Below are 17,903 nucleotides of genomic sequence, written 5' to 3'. Positions count from 1 at the left end.
ACATGATAAGTATCTAATTGATTGCTTAATTATTACAATTATTAGTACAAATTATTATTATTAAATATAAAATTAAAAGTAATTACAATATTTTTAGGAGATAAAAAATGGGTCATAAGCATAACAAAAAAGGTAAATTTAATAAAAAAGGAGGAAAGAAATAGAAAAATGGAGGTGGATCAAATATTGGTCACGGCAATTTCGATGATTTAATGAAAGGCTTTATTATTATGACCGACTAAGATAGAGAAAAAAACGCTGTTAGTGATGCAAATAATTTCCTCATACCTGTAATTAATTTAATGATTAAATTTAAAAACAAAGTTTATTTGAAATATTTTTAGTTAATAGAAGAGCTCTATCCAGCTTTATAGGATATAGGCTAAAAAATTAATAGTCAGGTAGACACAGTTTAAAAAAAAATTAAAACAGATGATCATCAAGAATAAAAATAGTAAGAAAATGAGCAAGAAAGTGAATAAAAATGTGATTCATAATAAGAAAATTAAATTGATGAGAAATAAGAATAGGAAGAAGAGCAAAAACCTGTTGAAAATGAAAATGAAAATGAAATTGATTAATAGGAAGAGCAAGAGTAAAATAATGAAGAAGAGAGTGAAAGTGAAGAATAAGAATAAAAACAAGATGATAATCAAACTTAAGAAAAGCCAAATGAATAAACTACAATCTAAACTGCAAATGATAAATTAGATTAAGAACTTAATGCTTTAAAATAATAGAAAGATAAACTCCTTTATAATGTTAATACAGACGTTAGAGTAAAAAATTAATAGCAATAATTATTTAGTTATTATTGTAACAAATTAGTGCACAGTATTCTTGAAAGTGAACTCAAAGCTCATGAATGATATAGATGTAACACATGTAGTAGAAAATATCATGCATAAAGTTCATTAAGAAAAAACAACACTTACCAGGTATTAATTAATTAATTTTATTTATTTAATTAGTAGAAATAATAATCAAAATAAATTTCTATTTAGATATATTAGATTTAGCTTTATAACAAAATTAATTAATTTTAAACTAATCTAAAAAAATTATATAAATAACAGATTCTGCCACAGAATGTATCCAGCTGAATATGCATTCAGAGCTGATACTGAAAATTTAAAGAAATATATGGAGTAGTTAATTAAAGAGAGGATCTAGACTGAAGCTCCTTCATCTGTAAAATATAACTCATTAATTGAGAAAAATAAATTAAATAAATTTTAAATAAAAGTGGATGCTTGAGTGTAAAGTTAGAAACAACAGCAAATTCAATAGAAAAAATGTACTTGATATAGTGAATGGATTAATGCCTAAAATTCATTTTGTTGATTACAAAGTTCCCTTTTATACTATTATAGTAGACATTTGCCATGTAAAATTAAAATTAATTAAAATAAACTAAGAAGATTTTTTCATTAAATAGAATCTGATGTGTTTGAGTATTCTTAAAAATTACTATGACTACAAGAAGTACAGTGTAAAAGTAAATCCATAGCTAAATAATTAAAAGGATTATAGCCACTTGAATCAAAACAAGTAGCCACCCAAATAAATTATTCCAGTTACAGAAGAACAATTAAAAGAAATAGAATAAAAGTAAGAAGAATAAAAGGCTTAACTGAGAGCAGAAGTTATAAAAAATGATGATGACGACATTGATCTTATTTGAAAAAATCAACTAATTAATTAATTAACTAATAGATAAATAGATAAAAATTAAAATTTTGTTATTATTTATTAAAAGTATTTTAATCAGTTATTAAAATTAACAAAATTAAGTTTTATTCTTTTAGATTTTTAAGGAATTATCATTAATCTTTTTGTTATCTTTGCAAATTTAATGTTTTTAATTTCATTCAATATTCTAACCATTTTTATATATTGTGAGAATAGAGCTATTGTAACTAATATTTTGATCTAATTATTAGAATATTCTTTTAATTAAATTACTCATATTCTAAAACATAGGAACTTAATTATTGAAAAATAATAATTGCTTCATTTATTAGCAAATAAAAAAAGATTTATAAATTTGGATTGGTTGATTGATTAATTAATTAGCAAGCTTTTTAACTAAGTAAAAGACAAATTGAAGAGCTTAAATTAAGATTAAAACAAAACTTTGAATATAAACTAAAGGTGAAAAATAAATTATATATATATTAATTTAATATATTATTACTCGATGTTTCATATTTTATTTGCTTAGTGTATAAATTTTTGTATAAATAGATAATTAAGACTCCATCATTTATCATTTGTTTGTTATTTGGTTTGTTTTTATTTGTGACTCAATCTAAATCATTTATATCTATTCCATATAATTCATAAAGCTATAATTATTATTACAATTATAATTCTTCTAAGGGATCTCCCACATTTTTCCTCTTTTTATTTCCCCTTTTTCTTTCTTACTAAGGCAAATATTCCTCATCACCTCCACTATTACTTTTTTATTTTTTTCTTCCTTTTTACTTTTGATTTTATTTTTTTTCATTATTTTCATTGTTTTAGGTTATTTATGAATTTATGATGTCTTTGGTATCACTTTTTTCATCTGAAAACATTTGGAAAACATCATCTAAATCGTTTATATCAAGATCGTCGACATTTTTTTTTTGTTCTTCTTGCTATTCTTCAAATCCTTCTGTATCATATGATTAGTTTGCATTCTATTTTTCATCAGCAGATTTCTTTGTATTATTCCCAAATTATCTAGAGTCTTCTTTTAAGCTTAAAGTCTTTGCTATTATTATTTTGAAAACAAATGCAATTTTATATAAAATTATAAAATATTGTCTAGTTTTATTTGAAATTTTTGGAGGGAAGAAATAATTTAAATCCCATTTGAGTTTTTCATAAAATTCTTTAGAGTTTTTTTTGAATCTTTGATTGAATAAAATTTTAAGAAGTTCTATTTACCAATTTGTAAGCCTAAGTTTTTATCTTTGTTAAGAAGACGAGCCATTAGCTATCCACCTACGTTTTTATTGTAGTTTTCTTAAAATTTGTCATCCTAATTTTGAAAATATAAAGCATCATTAGTGAAAACTACTTAGCCATATTTATTATTTAAAGTTAAGTAAATAAATGCTTACAAAAAAAGTTTAGTTTTAAATGACTGTATTTAAATCAGAGTTTTTAGCTGTTTATTGCACTTTTTCATCAAATTGATTTATTAAATTTTAACTAATCTCATCATGTTCTTTAAATGTACAGTTATCAAGGTGCTCGCTTAACTAGGAAAGTGGCCCTTACCAGAGACAAGAATTTTTTCTATTAAGACAATATACAATTTATTCTTCTAACAAATTTTTAGCTATCTTATCAGGAGAAATATTCCTCAAATCAATGCCTTCTCTGCAAATAGCACATCTTAAATTTTAATTGTGTTATATTGAAGCCTTTAATCCTTCAAAACATGATTAGCAAAACGTGTGACTTTTGAGAAGTAAAATTAAAATATAAGTAACCAATATTTAATGATAATTTTCAAAAATGTTTTTCAATAATTTCTTTAAATTTCATAATGATTACCCACAGGTCAGACGCAAAGGGTTATGCAAGAAGTTACTGCATATAGGACACTCTAAATGCTTAGATACTTAAGCTTAATTGACAAATTTTACATTTTCGAGGCTTTTGAGGTTTTCCATTTTTAATTTATTTCTCCTTTAATAATATTTAGTTTTTAATAAATATTTTTTTTTTCTTTATATTTTTTATGAATACTTATATCAATCATATAAATTAACCATTTAATTCTAAAGTAGTAGACTACAGTAAAAAATTAATAAACAAATAAATGAATAAATTTAACAAATAATTTGCATATGAGTGAATAATATCCAACACTAATTAAAATTAGGTATAAGAAATAGAATATTTGGAAAGAGTTTTATTTAAACATAGATAAAAATATGAGCGAACGAACAAAAAAAACAAAAATTCTCTTTGAAAAATTAATTTGCGTCTATTATAATTAAATCATTCACTTTACTTCTTTTCTTATTCTGGTTATTCAACACACTCATTATTTTATATATGAATTTTATGTTCTTATAGAATACCAACCCACTAGCAATCTTTTGTTCTTGTACACTGAACTTTGATGTCTTCTATAATCTTTTTAGGTATTAAATCATCTTGGATTTGTTGTTAATTATAGGTTTAACCACAAGCAAAGCATTTTTTTACATCTCCTTTTTTTTTACTATCATTAACCTGCAAACATTTCTCACAAAAAGTATCTCTAATTGTTAATAAATGAAAGAAAATTCAAATATATGAATATAAATATTAGCTTTAATCAAATGTTAGAAGCAAAAAAAAATTAGCTGTACCCACACAATAGCAAGCGCTTAGGATTATTAAAAATCTTTTTGCATATTGGGCAATGCAAAAACTTAGATATGTTTTCTTCATTTAAGAATTTCATATTTTAATAGGATAAATCTCCTAGCTAATTTTCATTCATGTATTTCTAACTAATTAAGCTACTTTTAATTGCGGGATTAATAATTGATTTTAATTTTTTAGTAAGATATTAATTTCAAATTTAATTAGCAACAAAGATATATATTAATATTTTGGTTGTTCTACATAAATTTTTTGTAGTAGATTCTGAAAATTATATCAAAATTAATTTATTTATTTATATCACTTAATATTCTAATTTAAAATTTTATTGTAAACAAGAGTTATATCTTAATTATTTAGCCTTTTATATTTTTAGAATACCATTAATAATTTTTAATTTAAAGCTAATTGAAAGAATATTATTATTAACTCAAAAAAATATTTTATTTTTCCTTAAATAATTAGTTGGCCTAGTTAATATCTGAGTTATATTGCTTTTTATCAAATAAAATTTTAATTTTTAATATTTAAAATACTTAAAAAATTGATGATAAATATACTTAGCAATCAAATCATTAAATTAAAAAAAACAACAAATTTTAATTATTTAGCTCATTAATATATTTTACTAATAGATTTTAAACTTTTTACTTTCTTCCTCTAAAATATAAAATTATATTAATCACATTTTATGTAAATTATAAAGACCTTTTTTGTAGTAAAAAATATTTTATTTTTCCTTAAATAATTAGTTGGCCTAGTTAATATCTGAGTTATATTGCTTTTTATCAAATAAAATTTTAATTTTTAATATTTAAAATACTTAAAATATTGATGATAAATATACTTAGCAATCAAATCATTAAATTAAAAAAAACTACAAATTTTAATTATTTAGCTCGTTAACATATTTTACTAATAGATTTTAAACTTTTTACTTTCTTCCTTCTAAAATATAAAATTATATCTATCAATCACATTTTATGAAAATTATAAAGACCTTTTTTGTAGTAAAAAATATATTTATTTAACCATATTTGAAATAATTTACTTAATATTTTTTATTTTTAATGAATTTAAATATTTTAAAACTTTAAAAAATTATCATTAATCCTATTTATTTAAATAATGTTTATGATTTTGTTACAAACTTTCTTTTGAGAATAATAAAATATCTTTTTGAGTTTTATATAAATTTTCTAAAAATTTTAGCAAACTTATTTTTTAAAATTAGATGGAAATTATAAAAAGAGTAATTTGATAAAATTATCAATTTTATAGCTTTGTCTAAATTTTTTGCAGGATTTAGTATGATTGATATTCATATTACTTATTTTGTATTATTTAGTAAAATTTATGAAAGTAATGAATTTGTACTTGGATTTTTTATTAAAAGCTCAAATTAATTAGTTTACAATTAACTTTTTCTATTTTATTATTAAAAATTAGTAACGAAAAAATTTAATTCAAGTGATATAATTAATTGTAGAGTTGATGAAATTTCTTGATTTTTTCACTTGAAAAAAGAAAATTTTTGATAACTCTTATATTAAAATTCTAGTAAAATAATGGGGTAATTATGATTGATTTATTAAAATATAATTATATCAAAGAGATGATAAATAAATTATAATCAAAAAAGTATTATTTAGTTTGCACGTGTGTGTTGTGAAGAGATTATAATGAATTAAATTTTGTAAAACGCTTTGTATATGTAATTAATGTAAGTTAAAATGAATTATCAAAAAATATGATTTAGAAAAATGTATTTTGAATGGTGATTTCAAATCAAATTTTGATAAATAATTTAAATAATTGTTGGTTGCTAAGAAATAAACAAACAAACAAACAATAAATTAAATTATTTATTTATTATAACTTATAAACAGAGACAAATTAATTCTTGCATTCTAGAAATTTATTAATTTTATATCTATTTTTAGATAGGCAAGAGCTAGATTTATTTTATAAAATAATTAATTTTAACATAAGCAGTAAAATCTGAACCAAGATTTTCATATTTTTAGTAAAAAGGGAGTTTTAGTGTGATAAATTAGTTAAAATTAAATTTATGGCTATTCACTCATTAATGATACTTTCTAAATAATGTAAATCCCCTATTGAATATTTTACAAATTAACAAATTTCAATAATTTGTAATTAAAAATATATATTAAATCAACTATACCCACATAAATACATTTTGATTGATAAGTTTCGTACTACAAATATACATCATAGTCTTTTTAATCTATTGCAAAATTTACACAACAAATATTACGTAATTCAATTTACATTAACGCTAAATATTTTCAAGAAAAATATCATTGAAGAGGAGTGTCTGTCTTTAATTATTTATTATTAATTAGGTGTAAAGTAAAAATTGGTAATAAAAGGACGACTCCACCTTCGAAAATAAAAATAATTTTTGATCCAAGATTACTAATAAGTTTTAAAATTTAACATAAATCATTCAAAAATACTTCATTTAATAATATAATGTTAGCAAGACATCTCAATTTATACAACTAAAATTAATAATAAGCCAGTATATTTCTACTAACTCGATTGTGTTAATAGAACCAAAATATGTATTTGACTGCAAAATTCTGATAAAAAGTTCAAATTTCTTGAAATTAAAAGATCAAAGATCTAGTCAATAGATTGGATAGAATAAAATTATAATCTGCTATTAAAACTAGTTAACTGAGAGGAATTATAATTATTATTAATTGTAAAACTAATATTAATACAGTAAATAATAAAAATAAAAAGAAAAAAGAAAAAAAATGGTATTCTATAAGGGTGAGAAATCTCAATTACACGAGTCTTATCTACTTAAAAATAATTATAGCTTGCTTTTAGCAATACGTTTAATTATTTTTATATATGTCCACTTTTTATGGTGGTGTCAAATATATGATTAAGACGCTGGAGATTTCACTTTTTTACCTTTAATTACTAATTTGAAATATCTTACACTCTGTGGAGCTAACTTAGTCAATCTTTACTTTTTATTTACTATCATAGATATGATAAGATTCAAAATTACTAAAAAAACATATACATCTTTTTGGTAGGTTTGCCACTTTTTATTTTAAATCTCTTTCTCAGTAGAAATTACCATATTTTTACTTTATTGGATTGGTGTCTACCCAAGTGTAGAAGAAAAATATAAGGAAAGTAGTTGGTACATGTTTACCACTGCAAGCTATCACGGTGGATTTTTCTTTTGCACTTACATTGAATTTTTTATTAATAATATTGCATTTAAATGGAAACATTATATTCCTATATTGATTGCTAGTATCGCATATCTTATTGATAACCTCATTGTCACTTTATTAACAAAGCCTGTATATAAAGTTATGAGTTGGGTTTCAATTATGAGTTATGTGTTTGCCGTCGCAGCTATTTTGGTGACTTTCCTTCATTTCTGTCTCGGAAAATACTTATATGAAAAATTCAAGCACAGCAGAATCGAAGCAGTTAACAATAAATTCGTTTCACAAAAAGCTCAAGTAAATCCAGAAGAAGAACAAATAAAAGGTTCAATAGAACAATAAATTCAAATGGTAGAAGTAAGAACTCAATCTTAAAAAAATATTAATTGTGGCAACAGTTAAGAGAGCTTAAGCCATAATTAATAAAAGCAACCAGAATAATAATAGAAGACTTAAGATTAGTAATAATAATAACAAGAATAAATATAAGCTGCATGAAAATGATCAATTTTAATAATAATTAATATAAATAAAAGAATAAAATATAAATAAAATTATTTTATATAGCAAAATACAATTAAATTAAGTTATTAATAAATATTTGTAAATAATTTATAATTTCTATGGTTATTTATTAAATTTAGCCATGTTTATTAGTTATAGATAAAGTACTCAGCTTTCTAGTTAAAAGCTCAAAATTAAATTTAATCATTTATAGTTCTATTAAAACTGTGTATGACAGATTAAATAATTTTTTTTTAATATCTGTCAAAATCTCCTTAAATTTTTATAAATAATTGCTATTAATTTATATTAGGAAAGAGACCGTGTTTTAATTGATATGGTTGTTTATTTTAAAGCAAAATAAAGATGCAATCTTTTGATTATATCGAAATATGTTAACGTTTTTCACATGCTTTCAATAAATTACTATTTTTTTTCTCTGCACGGTTATTTATACACAATATTTATCTTTTTACCTTTAAATATTTCATCCGATTTAACAATTTTTATTTTTTTAGTCATTTTATTTTAAATTCTTTAGGTGATTTTAGGTGAAGGACTTTTTTAAATAATATCTTAATTCTTTTCAAGCTTAAACTATCCTAAATAATTATAATTGTTGTTGTTATTTCTTAGTTCTTATTCAGGAATAATTTGTTATTAGTAACAAGATGCGCTTTAATCTTTTGATATATCAAATTTTTTAATAATTTTAAAAGATTTTTAGCTTAATTCTATTATTTTATCTTGAATGCAATTCAAATTAAAATTTTTTTCATCAATATTATCTTAAAATTAATTTTTGTTAATCTTGATTATTTTTTTCTTTTTCTTTTTCTCCTAATTTTAAATGTTACAGAAATCAGATTATATTTCTTATTCGCTTAATATATCCATTTGTTACATATTTTAAGCATTTAATTAATTTACTTACAATATCTTATCTACTCTAGGAAAATTTTCTTTAGTATTTTTCTAAAACAAATTTTTGTATATTTTAGGAAAACCCAACATTTATTCATCAATTTAATCAAATTCTATATTTTTATCATCATATAAAACTTCTTTTTCGTTATATATTTCTTGTATTTATTCTTAGATTAAAATTTATTATAGCATAAATTCATAAAAAGAATCATTTTAGTATTCATGTGTCTGTTAATCATTTAAATTAATTTAACTACTTTAAATTTAAATCTATTAATTTTCTTCACTATGTCTAATTAAGTTGGTATTTTCAATTTAATCTTTTTATTCATCCTTATTGTTTTAATTATTTATGTTATTATTTTATTCAGTACAATCTTCTTTTAAAGCATCTATTTGAATCACACTTTCTGTATTTTTCTCTTAGCATTATTGGGATATAATCACTTAATCTTAATTATTTATAATCTATTCAGTATTAAAGTTATTCTTTAACATTTACAAATCATCATCTTTTTATTTTAAAGGAGATTTACCACATTTTTGTTTACTCTCTTTATTTGAATCATTTATTTCAACCAAAATATCATTTTGCTCAATTATAATTTTTTCTAGCTGGCTAAGGCCTTTATTATTTTCATTTAAATTATTATTTATTTATGTGCTATCGTTAAACTCTAAAAGTTTTTGCTGAACTATATCTTTCAAAGGTTGATAAAGCTACTAATTATTATTATATGGACCTAATAAGATGCTACTTTACCTATTATAGTTATTATTTATATGATTATTATTCTTTACTTATAAATAAGAATTATCTAAATCAAAACTGGCTATATCGATAAAACTGCAAAGAGAAACATCACAATAATCATCTTCAACCACTTCTTTTTATTATTGAGGAACACTCAACTAATTTAAAGAGCAATTTATATCAAAATTTTTTGAGAGAGCTAAAGACATGTTAAAGGGAATAATCTTAGGAGATTCAGATTGTATTGGTATCTATATTTTATTCTAAATAGAATTCAATAAAATTAAATCAGGAGATTATTTTTTGTAAGGTTTAATTTCATTTAAGAAAATAATATCGTTTTTAAGAGAGTTCTAGTTAGCCGTAGTACTATTTTTAAAATATGGTTTTATTGCTTGATCAATTATGACCTATTTTTTAGGGTCAACATTTTCATCTGAAGATATTTCAATTCGTTCCTTTTGATCCCATTCTATCGAGTCAACTAAAAATTTCCTATTTTTTGAGTCCGTCTTTATTGTAATAACATCATCAAATTTTTTCAAAGCACTGTTACTTGATTTTATTTTATTTTAAGGAGTATTTTATAGATTAATTTTATGATCTATAAAGATAATCTCATTATCTTTAGATTCTTCTATTATTTTATAATTAGGTTATTTAACTAAAAATAATTGTTATTAATTATTATTTTCTTTAATTAGTTAAATATTTTGTTTTTGCTGTGTTTGGTTTTCTTCAATTTTAACTTAAGAGGAAAAAATTTTTTAATGAATTGGAGTTTGGTCTTCAACTAACTCTACATTTAATTTATTTGTGTTTATTACTTCCTAAGTGGTTAAATTTTTAGGAAGATCTATTAATCTTTTTTTATTGCTTGAACTAATTCTTTTGGGGTGTTTAACTAAAATAATATTTTTGTCTAAGTTAGTGTAAAACGCTGCATGAATTTTTGATTTGCAAAAATATTAATTGTATTCAGGAATAGGAAATCTCTATCTATCACGGAATTTCTTAATCATCAATGCATAGTATCTTGCTTATCTTATTACCTTAGTTAGTTTTTACAACTTTAGCTATTTAGTAGAGCCTTTAATTCGCTTGACTTCAACAACTAATATGTTTTTTCCGTTTGTGAATGCAAGATCTCCCTTACCAAGCCAGGGCTTATTGGGATTGACCCACCATTCATTAAGAATGATGTATTTAAAGTCACTAAATCCAGAGTCATGAGAAAGCAAAGTCTTGTACATTTCAATAGCTAACTCATTTTCGGCTGGACTAGGATTGTTTATGCAGTTCTGCAAGGCAAATAAATTATCTCTATGAGCTCTAATAAGCCAATAAGGAATATCAGTCATTTATTTTTATAATTTTGTATTAAATTAAAATTTTTATGATTTTATGTCATTTATTTTTTTCTTTTCATCCTCCTGTATTATTTAAAAATTATTTTAAACACTCTATTAAATTTCTTTAATCAACAAATAAGAAAATTATTAGAAGGAAATTAATTAAAAAAAATTGCTTAAAAACAAAAATTAAAAATAAATTTTTTAAAGAATCCTCAAATCAAAAAATAAGTGGTAAATCTATCTATCTATCTACCCAACAAATAATAATTCTAATTTCTAATAATTAGAATAAATTTTACTTTATAATTAATTTAACAAATTAGCAAATTAATAGACAAAAACTTCTTTTTCAAGTAATAAATGCTCTACTGTGGAAAGAAACCAAATCATTTTAAGATTGCAACCTGTATAAATGAAAACTGCTACTTAAGATTTAAACTACTTTGCATGAACTGTGATTTTCATTCTATATCAAAATCTCACGACTCCTCTTGCTAATTTGTTGAAGTAGCTTCTAAACAGAGTTTTTTCAGTGAAATTAACTTCTTTAATAGTGTTAACTTGCTATCAAAAAGTATAAGGAAAAATAAAATAGTTAAATTCGATATAGAAAATGAAGATACAAGCTTGATCCCTGCCGAGCATGTTGCATAAGTAATAGAAATAAATGATTGTATTACTATGTATAATAGATATTTAGATCATCTTTTACAGAACCTATTTACCTTCATCAGATCTCAAAGAGAAATGTAAATAAGAAGTAAATCTTATAATATCTTTGAAATTAATAAAGAGACTGCTCTCATGAGGTTGCAAGCTAGAAATTACAACACAATAATTAAAAATCTGAATGAAATTGTTTATAACAAGCATCATAATCTAAATGAAAATATCAAACAAATTAACATTAAAGTCCAGTTTAATATTTTGTAAGGCTTTTGTAATGATATCCTTTCAATAATAAATCACTTTTTACTTCGTAATTTTTAATTTTATTTTAAAATTATTTTTTAAAGAGTTTTATTTTAAAATGATTTTTGATAGAATTTTATTTTAAAATATTTTTTTTTAAGAAATTTAAGGAGCAAACACTTGGTTTTCTGAAGAAAAAGCAAAACTTTTAAAGAAGTTCCATGTAGAAAACAATAATACATACGATAATAATATTTCACCAGAACTTATTAAATTTTGTTTTGATGGATTCTTGATGGGACAAGTTATAAAACAAGAAAACAATATGCATCTTAAAATCTATTCTTAGATAAACTAGAAAAAGTTTAGCCATTATAAGCTAAACTTTGACATAGTTTGCAATTAAAATATTAAAGATTTTGACTTCTCAAGTTGCGAAAGATATTTTGCTATTTTGAAAGATGATGCTTTTAATCTCTTTTAGTTGTGCTTATGCGACTAATAAAATAACCAATACACCAAAAAAATTTAACTCTAAAAAATACCATTAAAATTTTCTATAAATGAGAAATTCGAATAAGTTTAGTTTTATTTTAGAAGAATACTGGTCGCAGTATAAAATTTGAATAAGCTCATACTTTTAAACTACAACACTCTCTAAGTAGTGTATGAAATCAACTCAAATTTTTAGTTCTACTTTAAAAAAGAGATGAGTATGCTTTCAGAGTTTTTATTAATTAAATCTGACAAGTCACTAGACATATTTGAATCCAATGGTTCTCTGACTGAAGTTAAAGTTTAACCCAAAATGAATGTTAAAGAATACTACATATCTTAAAACTATAAGTACCTTCTTTTAGTTTCATAAAAAGATGATTAGTAGAACTAAACAATATCTCTCTATATGGCATCAAAGAATCTAGTTTTCGAAAAGGAACTAATGAATACTCAGGTAAAAAAACTACTAAAAGCAGAATTTTCCAAAGACTCTAATTACGTTTATCTTCTCTACGATTCCCACTTTGAAGTTATAGATACTTACATTTTATAAATGTAGAATGAAAAAAACATATTCTTAATTAATAAAAGTGAAAAGAATCCTTATATTAATTTTTTTTAGACAATTGACGGATAAAAGCTTTATTTAATTAAGCATAATGGACAAGTTGTTGTGATAAAAAGAGTTAGTATTTACTGAAGAATAATTAATAATATTATAAAGTTAAATTGTTTATTTTCAATATAATATAATTTTTCTGTTTATAATTTATTTGTATTGAAATTATTAAATTTTTCAAAAAATTTATGGCCAAGAAAAAGAAATTTTTTATATGTTTCAAAAGCTATTAAAAAAACAAATGAATATATTAATTTTTTAAATAAAATAATCAAGAATAAAAAATTATTTATTTATTTAAATTATTAATTAATACCAATTATATTAGTAATTAAAGATAATAAAATTCTAAAAAATATTATATCTTAAATTTAAAAAAAATTTGTGAACTATTTAATTAGCTTTTGGATAAATAAAAGAAATATTTTTAAGTTAAATGAAAAAATTAAAAAAACAAATTAAATATTTAATAGTTAAAAGCGTAAAGTAACTATAGAAAATAATTTATTTAAATTATAAATTAATACCAATTATATTAGCAATTACAGATAATTAAATTCTATAAAACATTATATCTTAAATTTTAAAAAAATTTGTGAACTATTTAATTACCTTTTGGATAGATTAAAGAAATATTTTTAAGTTAAATGAAAAAATTAAAAAAACAATTTAATAGTTAAAATGCATAAAGCAACAGTAGAAAATAATTTATTTATATTATAAATTAATACCAATTATTTAAACAATGTACAAAAATATAAAAAATAGTATTAAAGTTTTATTTTTTTATCCACAAAATTGCTTTTTATAAAATATTGCTAACCAAAAGAATCTTTTTAAGGATTTACATGAAATATTTAAAAACAAAAAGAATTGAATTATATTTAATTGCTTACAATAAAAGACATAAATTAATAATATTATATTTTTTTTGAAATATAAAATTAATATTGAAATAATCAGTTATATTAAAATACTACAAAAGTTTGTTTAAAGTGTTATTTTTTTCACTCGATGAAATCATACTCAACCATTTAGTCAGGTATTTCCGTATATCTTTTTTACCACTTTCTTATAGTTTCTTAGCTGATTTAAGTGTCTTTTTAAATCTAAATTAGTTTGATGTGTTTTGAGAATTCAACAACCTTCATTTTTAAAGTGCTTGGATATCTGTAATAACCTTTGCCTCTTTTAGTATATTTAACTTTATTGTTATTAAAAGTAATCAAAAAATGTTAATACATTCTCTAAATATCCTCATTTGTGTATATTTGCTCATTCATAACATTGTCAGCTATTTCTAGCATTACTTATTTTTAGGAGTTATTTTATTTTAAATCAGATTTACTTTTTTAACTTTTTTTTGCAGATTTATCGAAAGATTGCTCTTCATTGTTAATCATTTCAATGTTTTCATCAGATGTACTTTTTCCTAAATTAATATCTTAAAGATATTGAAGCTATTTGCTGTATTAAAATCTTAAAGAATCTTCTGGTAATGTTTCTAAAAATTATTTTTTCTATGAGAGATACAATAACTTTTATTTTTCAATGTTTTCTTCTTTTAGTTTGTTAAGTGGTTGTGAGTTTTCGTTATCTGCTTAGTCAATATGAACATTATTTTTTTAAGTGATTTGGGTTTAATTATTTCTGTTATTAGAAATTAACTCGTCGTGATTTAGGTTTTAAATATTTTGTAGAAAACTATTTTCAAACTAACTTAAACAATCTTAATTAGAATAAGATTACTCTTTAGTAAAACATTTTGTATTCTTCTTCTTATTCTATTCATGATTATATTTACATAATTTTATTGTTTCGCTTGCACTATTCTTTTTATAGTGTTTATTTTTTTCTTTTTTTATTTTATTAAAACCAGACACACCTTTTTATTTTGTCATTTCCTATTTCTCATAATCCAACATATCATCTACGTTTTGCTGAGGGGTTTAAAGGATTAAGTCACCTTATTTGTTATTCTTTTTAAATTGTCTGCTGTATGAAGGGCTTAACTATTTTTCATGTTAATCTTTATTAATCTATTGCTCTATTGATTCTATTGATGGTTATTTGCTTTGTGGGTTAATCACTTATTAGAGGAAGTTGCTATATTTCGATTATATGACACTATTATTTTGGACACTCTTTTGCTCTTAATTTTCGAGTGTCTCTTCTTATATTTTAGAAGCAATTTAACTATTATTCTAATAAATTGATATTGGAATGTTATCATTTTAAATAATGTTATTCGATGAATCTTTAGAATTTGTATTTAACATTTAACTGTTATTATTTAGGGGCAACAACAACTCATGGTCCAACTTTAAATTTTCATTATTAATAAATGGTTTAGTTAAATCTTCTTTGCTAAGCTGAAGATTATTTTCTATGATATGATTATCCTAATTCAAGTTATTGAAAGACGAGAACTTCTCATTAGAAACTTATTTTTGTTATTAATAGTACATTTTTTGATTAAAATCTGTATCAAAATAGTCATCAACATGGTCATTTATCATAGCTTGATCATGAGTGTAGTATGAATTAGCATTTCCGTTATTTTAAATTAGATTTTAAGCTCTATTATAGTAAGGAAATTAACAAGCCATAGAAGGAAAATCACTGTAATTGTCTATTCCATTATTCATAAAACCGAGCTAGTTATTTTCATACTCATCATAAAAGGTTCTTCCATTTTAATATGTGTGATAAGGAATGTTCTAAATTTATAATTTTAGTTATTCTAACTTCTTTTAGAGATTCAATTTCTCAAGAGCTAATTCAGAAGTAATTTTATCTATTTCGCTAATTCTGCTCATAGTTGTGTGAATGGCATTATTAAGCTCTATATATTCATCAGAAGACTCCATATAGTTCATATCAAATATTTTAAAATTTTATAATTTGCAATATTTTTTAAATAAATTTAATTTATATGACAGTCAAAAGACAATAATAATTTAAATGAATAAATTAATTAATGAATTATAAAATTTAAATTAGGCGGAAATTCTATTTATTTTGTGAGCATAAATACTGATTTATTATAGTAAAAATATTAGAATCCAAAATAAAAGAGAAAATTAAAAATCAACTAATAATAACTATTAATTAAGTAAAGGAGGGAGGGAGGGTTTCGAAAAATTAGAATTAAATTTTAGAAAGAAAAAAATTTGATAGAAATGTAATTTAATAGAATATATAATTAAATTGATGCTAATTAATCAAATAACTTTTCTAATCATATATCATAATCTTATTAAGTTTGTTAGTTAATTAATTAATAACATTAGGCAGCTTTAAGAATATCCATCCTTACAGAATGAAATTTATTGATTAGTAAGAAAAAACAATTTTAGTTTTAAAGACAGTTTGTTTTATAATTTTATATAATCAATAATTAATCTTATTATCCTGACCGAGCAGCTCTTATTTTGTATTTGAATGTAGGGCAAGACTTGCACTATCTACCATAATTATTAATACAATTTTATTATATTTTGTAAATTTTTTATTTTTTTTCATGAAGACTTCTAAAAGGAAAGGAGAAGGTAGGGTAGGAGGTATATAGAATGAGTTTAAAATTGAATTTGATAAATTAATTTTGTTATTATATAGAATTTTATAAATTTATTTTATTGTTATTGTCTTTTAGTAAAGCGATCATTTACAACAACCAGAAGATGATGATTCATTATTTTTTTCCTAGTTTTTATCCTAATTCTAATTGAGAATAACAGTTCCATTCTATTCCTTTATATCGAATACATTTTATTTGTCTAGTTCTTCAACAACATACTAAAGTAAGCTTTCTGTATTAGTTCCTTCTTTAGCGCTTACTTCAAAAAACTTAATGTTTTAGAAACCTTTGAATTCCTAATACAACTCTGAAATTCCATTTATAGTGTTATCTATAACATTCTAAGTGAAAATATTTTCAGACATATCACATTTGTTTCTTACGAACAAGCAAATTGGTGCAAAACCTTCAGGAGCCTTGCTATTTTAGTAATTTACTTAAAATTGTCTTGCATAATGTTCAGCTTCTTTCAAGCTTCTAGGTGAGTCTCCCGAAAAACAGAATAAGACTGCAAAACAATCTTTATAATATGATTTGGTAATAGATTTAAATTACTCCTATCCTGCAGTATCAGTAATCATCAGCTTAATTTGCTTATTTTTATAAGTGTAGTCTAAATGTTGCTAATTTACACCTTTTTTAGTTCATTTAAAATGATATAATTAGAAAACTAAAATTAATAGCTAATTAATTATAAATGTGTAATACCTACTGTACTTATTTCAGTTTAAAATTTTTTTCTTATTATACGATTTTTCAGGCATGATTTACCTACACCAGTACCTCCTATCAACAAAATACTGTAGTGCTTTTTACTAGTTAATGAAATGCTTTTATTCATATTATTAAAATTACAAAAAAATTTTTAGATATTTTTCACTAAATTTTTAATTAATTGACTTATTATGCGCTTTATTAAGGGATAATTTAATTAGTCTGACAATATCTTTTTCAAAGTAATTCTTTTATTAAACGTATATTATAATTTTTTGATAATAATATTTTCTCTTATTAACAAGCATATTCTTTTTTTATTCATTAGAAAAGTTTTTTTCTGATTATCAACTTGATCAGCTCATTAATTGATAAATATAATATTTTAAATTTAATATTACAATTTGCTGCGGGGTTGGGGTTGGGGTTGGGGTTGGGGTTG

The 17,903-nt window shown here is 22.0% G+C and overlaps 8 protein-coding genes across 8 annotated transcripts; 3 read left to right on the top strand and 5 right to left on the bottom strand. All coding sequences in view use genetic code 6, as the record gives it.

The window, feature by feature from the left end:
* Positions 1–47: 47 nt before the first annotated feature.
* Positions 48–1,684, top strand: TTHERM_00188350 (THUMP domain protein, putative; the record flags this gene model as incomplete). The annotated part of the gene is made up of 6 exons (XM_001016511.2): positions 48–290; positions 345–779; positions 829–938; positions 1,077–1,191; positions 1,247–1,387; positions 1,439–1,684. Exons 1-6 carry the CDS (start codon positions 108–110, stop codon positions 1,682–1,684), a joined length of 1,230 nt encoding a protein of 409 aa, XP_001016511.2. The 5' UTR covers positions 48–107.
* Positions 1,685–2,269: 585 nt separating this feature from the next.
* TTHERM_00188340 (zinc finger, C3HC4 type (RING finger) protein) lies at positions 2,270–3,671 on the bottom strand (the record flags this gene model as incomplete). The annotated part of the gene is made up of 3 exons (XM_001016510.2): positions 2,270–3,031; positions 3,114–3,456; positions 3,553–3,671. 3 exons carry the CDS (start codon positions 3,669–3,671, stop codon positions 2,270–2,272), a joined length of 1,224 nt encoding a protein of 407 aa, XP_001016510.2.
* Positions 3,672–4,002: 331 nt separating this feature from the next.
* TTHERM_00188330 (RING-type zinc-finger, LisH dimerization motif protein) lies at positions 4,003–4,552 on the bottom strand (the record flags this gene model as incomplete). Its single annotated transcript, XM_001016509.3, has 2 exons — positions 4,359–4,552; positions 4,003–4,267 (listed from the first exon to the last, which is right to left on the bottom strand). Exons 1-2 carry the CDS (start codon positions 4,490–4,492, stop codon positions 4,003–4,005), a joined length of 399 nt encoding a protein of 132 aa, XP_001016509.3. The 5' UTR covers positions 4,493–4,552.
* Positions 4,553–7,163: 2,611 nt separating this feature from the next.
* Positions 7,164–8,096, top strand: TTHERM_00188320 (transmembrane protein, putative; the record flags this gene model as incomplete). Its single annotated transcript, XM_001016508.1, has 1 exon — positions 7,164–8,096. The coding sequence occupies one exon, from the start codon at positions 7,164–7,166 to the stop codon at positions 8,094–8,096; it is 933 nt and encodes a 310-aa protein (XP_001016508.1).
* Positions 8,097–8,507: 411 nt separating this feature from the next.
* Positions 8,508–11,144, bottom strand: TTHERM_00188310 (hypothetical protein; the record flags this gene model as incomplete). The annotated part of the gene is made up of 1 exon (XM_001016507.3): positions 8,508–11,144. The coding sequence occupies one exon, from the start codon at positions 11,142–11,144 to the stop codon at positions 8,508–8,510; it is 2,637 nt and encodes an 878-aa protein (XP_001016507.1).
* Positions 11,145–11,498: 354 nt separating this feature from the next.
* TTHERM_00188300 (hypothetical protein) lies at positions 11,499–13,248 on the top strand (the record flags this gene model as incomplete). Its single annotated transcript, XM_001016506.3, has 2 exons — positions 11,499–12,117; positions 12,212–13,248. 2 exons carry the CDS (start codon positions 11,499–11,501, stop codon positions 13,246–13,248), a joined length of 1,656 nt encoding a protein of 551 aa, XP_001016506.1.
* Positions 13,249–14,174: 926 nt separating this feature from the next.
* TTHERM_00188290 (hypothetical protein) lies at positions 14,175–16,046 on the bottom strand (the record flags this gene model as incomplete). Its single annotated transcript, XM_001016505.3, has 1 exon — positions 14,175–16,046. The coding sequence occupies one exon, from the start codon at positions 16,044–16,046 to the stop codon at positions 14,175–14,177; it is 1,872 nt and encodes a 623-aa protein (XP_001016505.2).
* Positions 16,047–16,830: 784 nt separating this feature from the next.
* Positions 16,831–17,588, bottom strand: TTHERM_00188280 (Ras family small GTPase; the record flags this gene model as incomplete). The annotated part of the gene is made up of 2 exons (XM_001016504.3): positions 16,831–17,381; positions 17,456–17,588. 2 exons carry the CDS (start codon positions 17,586–17,588, stop codon positions 16,831–16,833), a joined length of 684 nt encoding a protein of 227 aa, XP_001016504.2.
* Positions 17,589–17,903: the final 315 nt, after the last annotated feature.

The sequence above is a fragment of the Tetrahymena thermophila genome, assembly GCF_000189635.1.
Source record: "Tetrahymena thermophila SB210 genomic scaffold scf_8254638, whole genome shotgun sequence".
Lineage (NCBI taxonomy): Eukaryota > Ciliophora > Oligohymenophorea > Hymenostomatida > Tetrahymenidae > Tetrahymena > Tetrahymena thermophila.
This window is presented reverse-complemented; position numbering and strand designations above follow the sequence as displayed.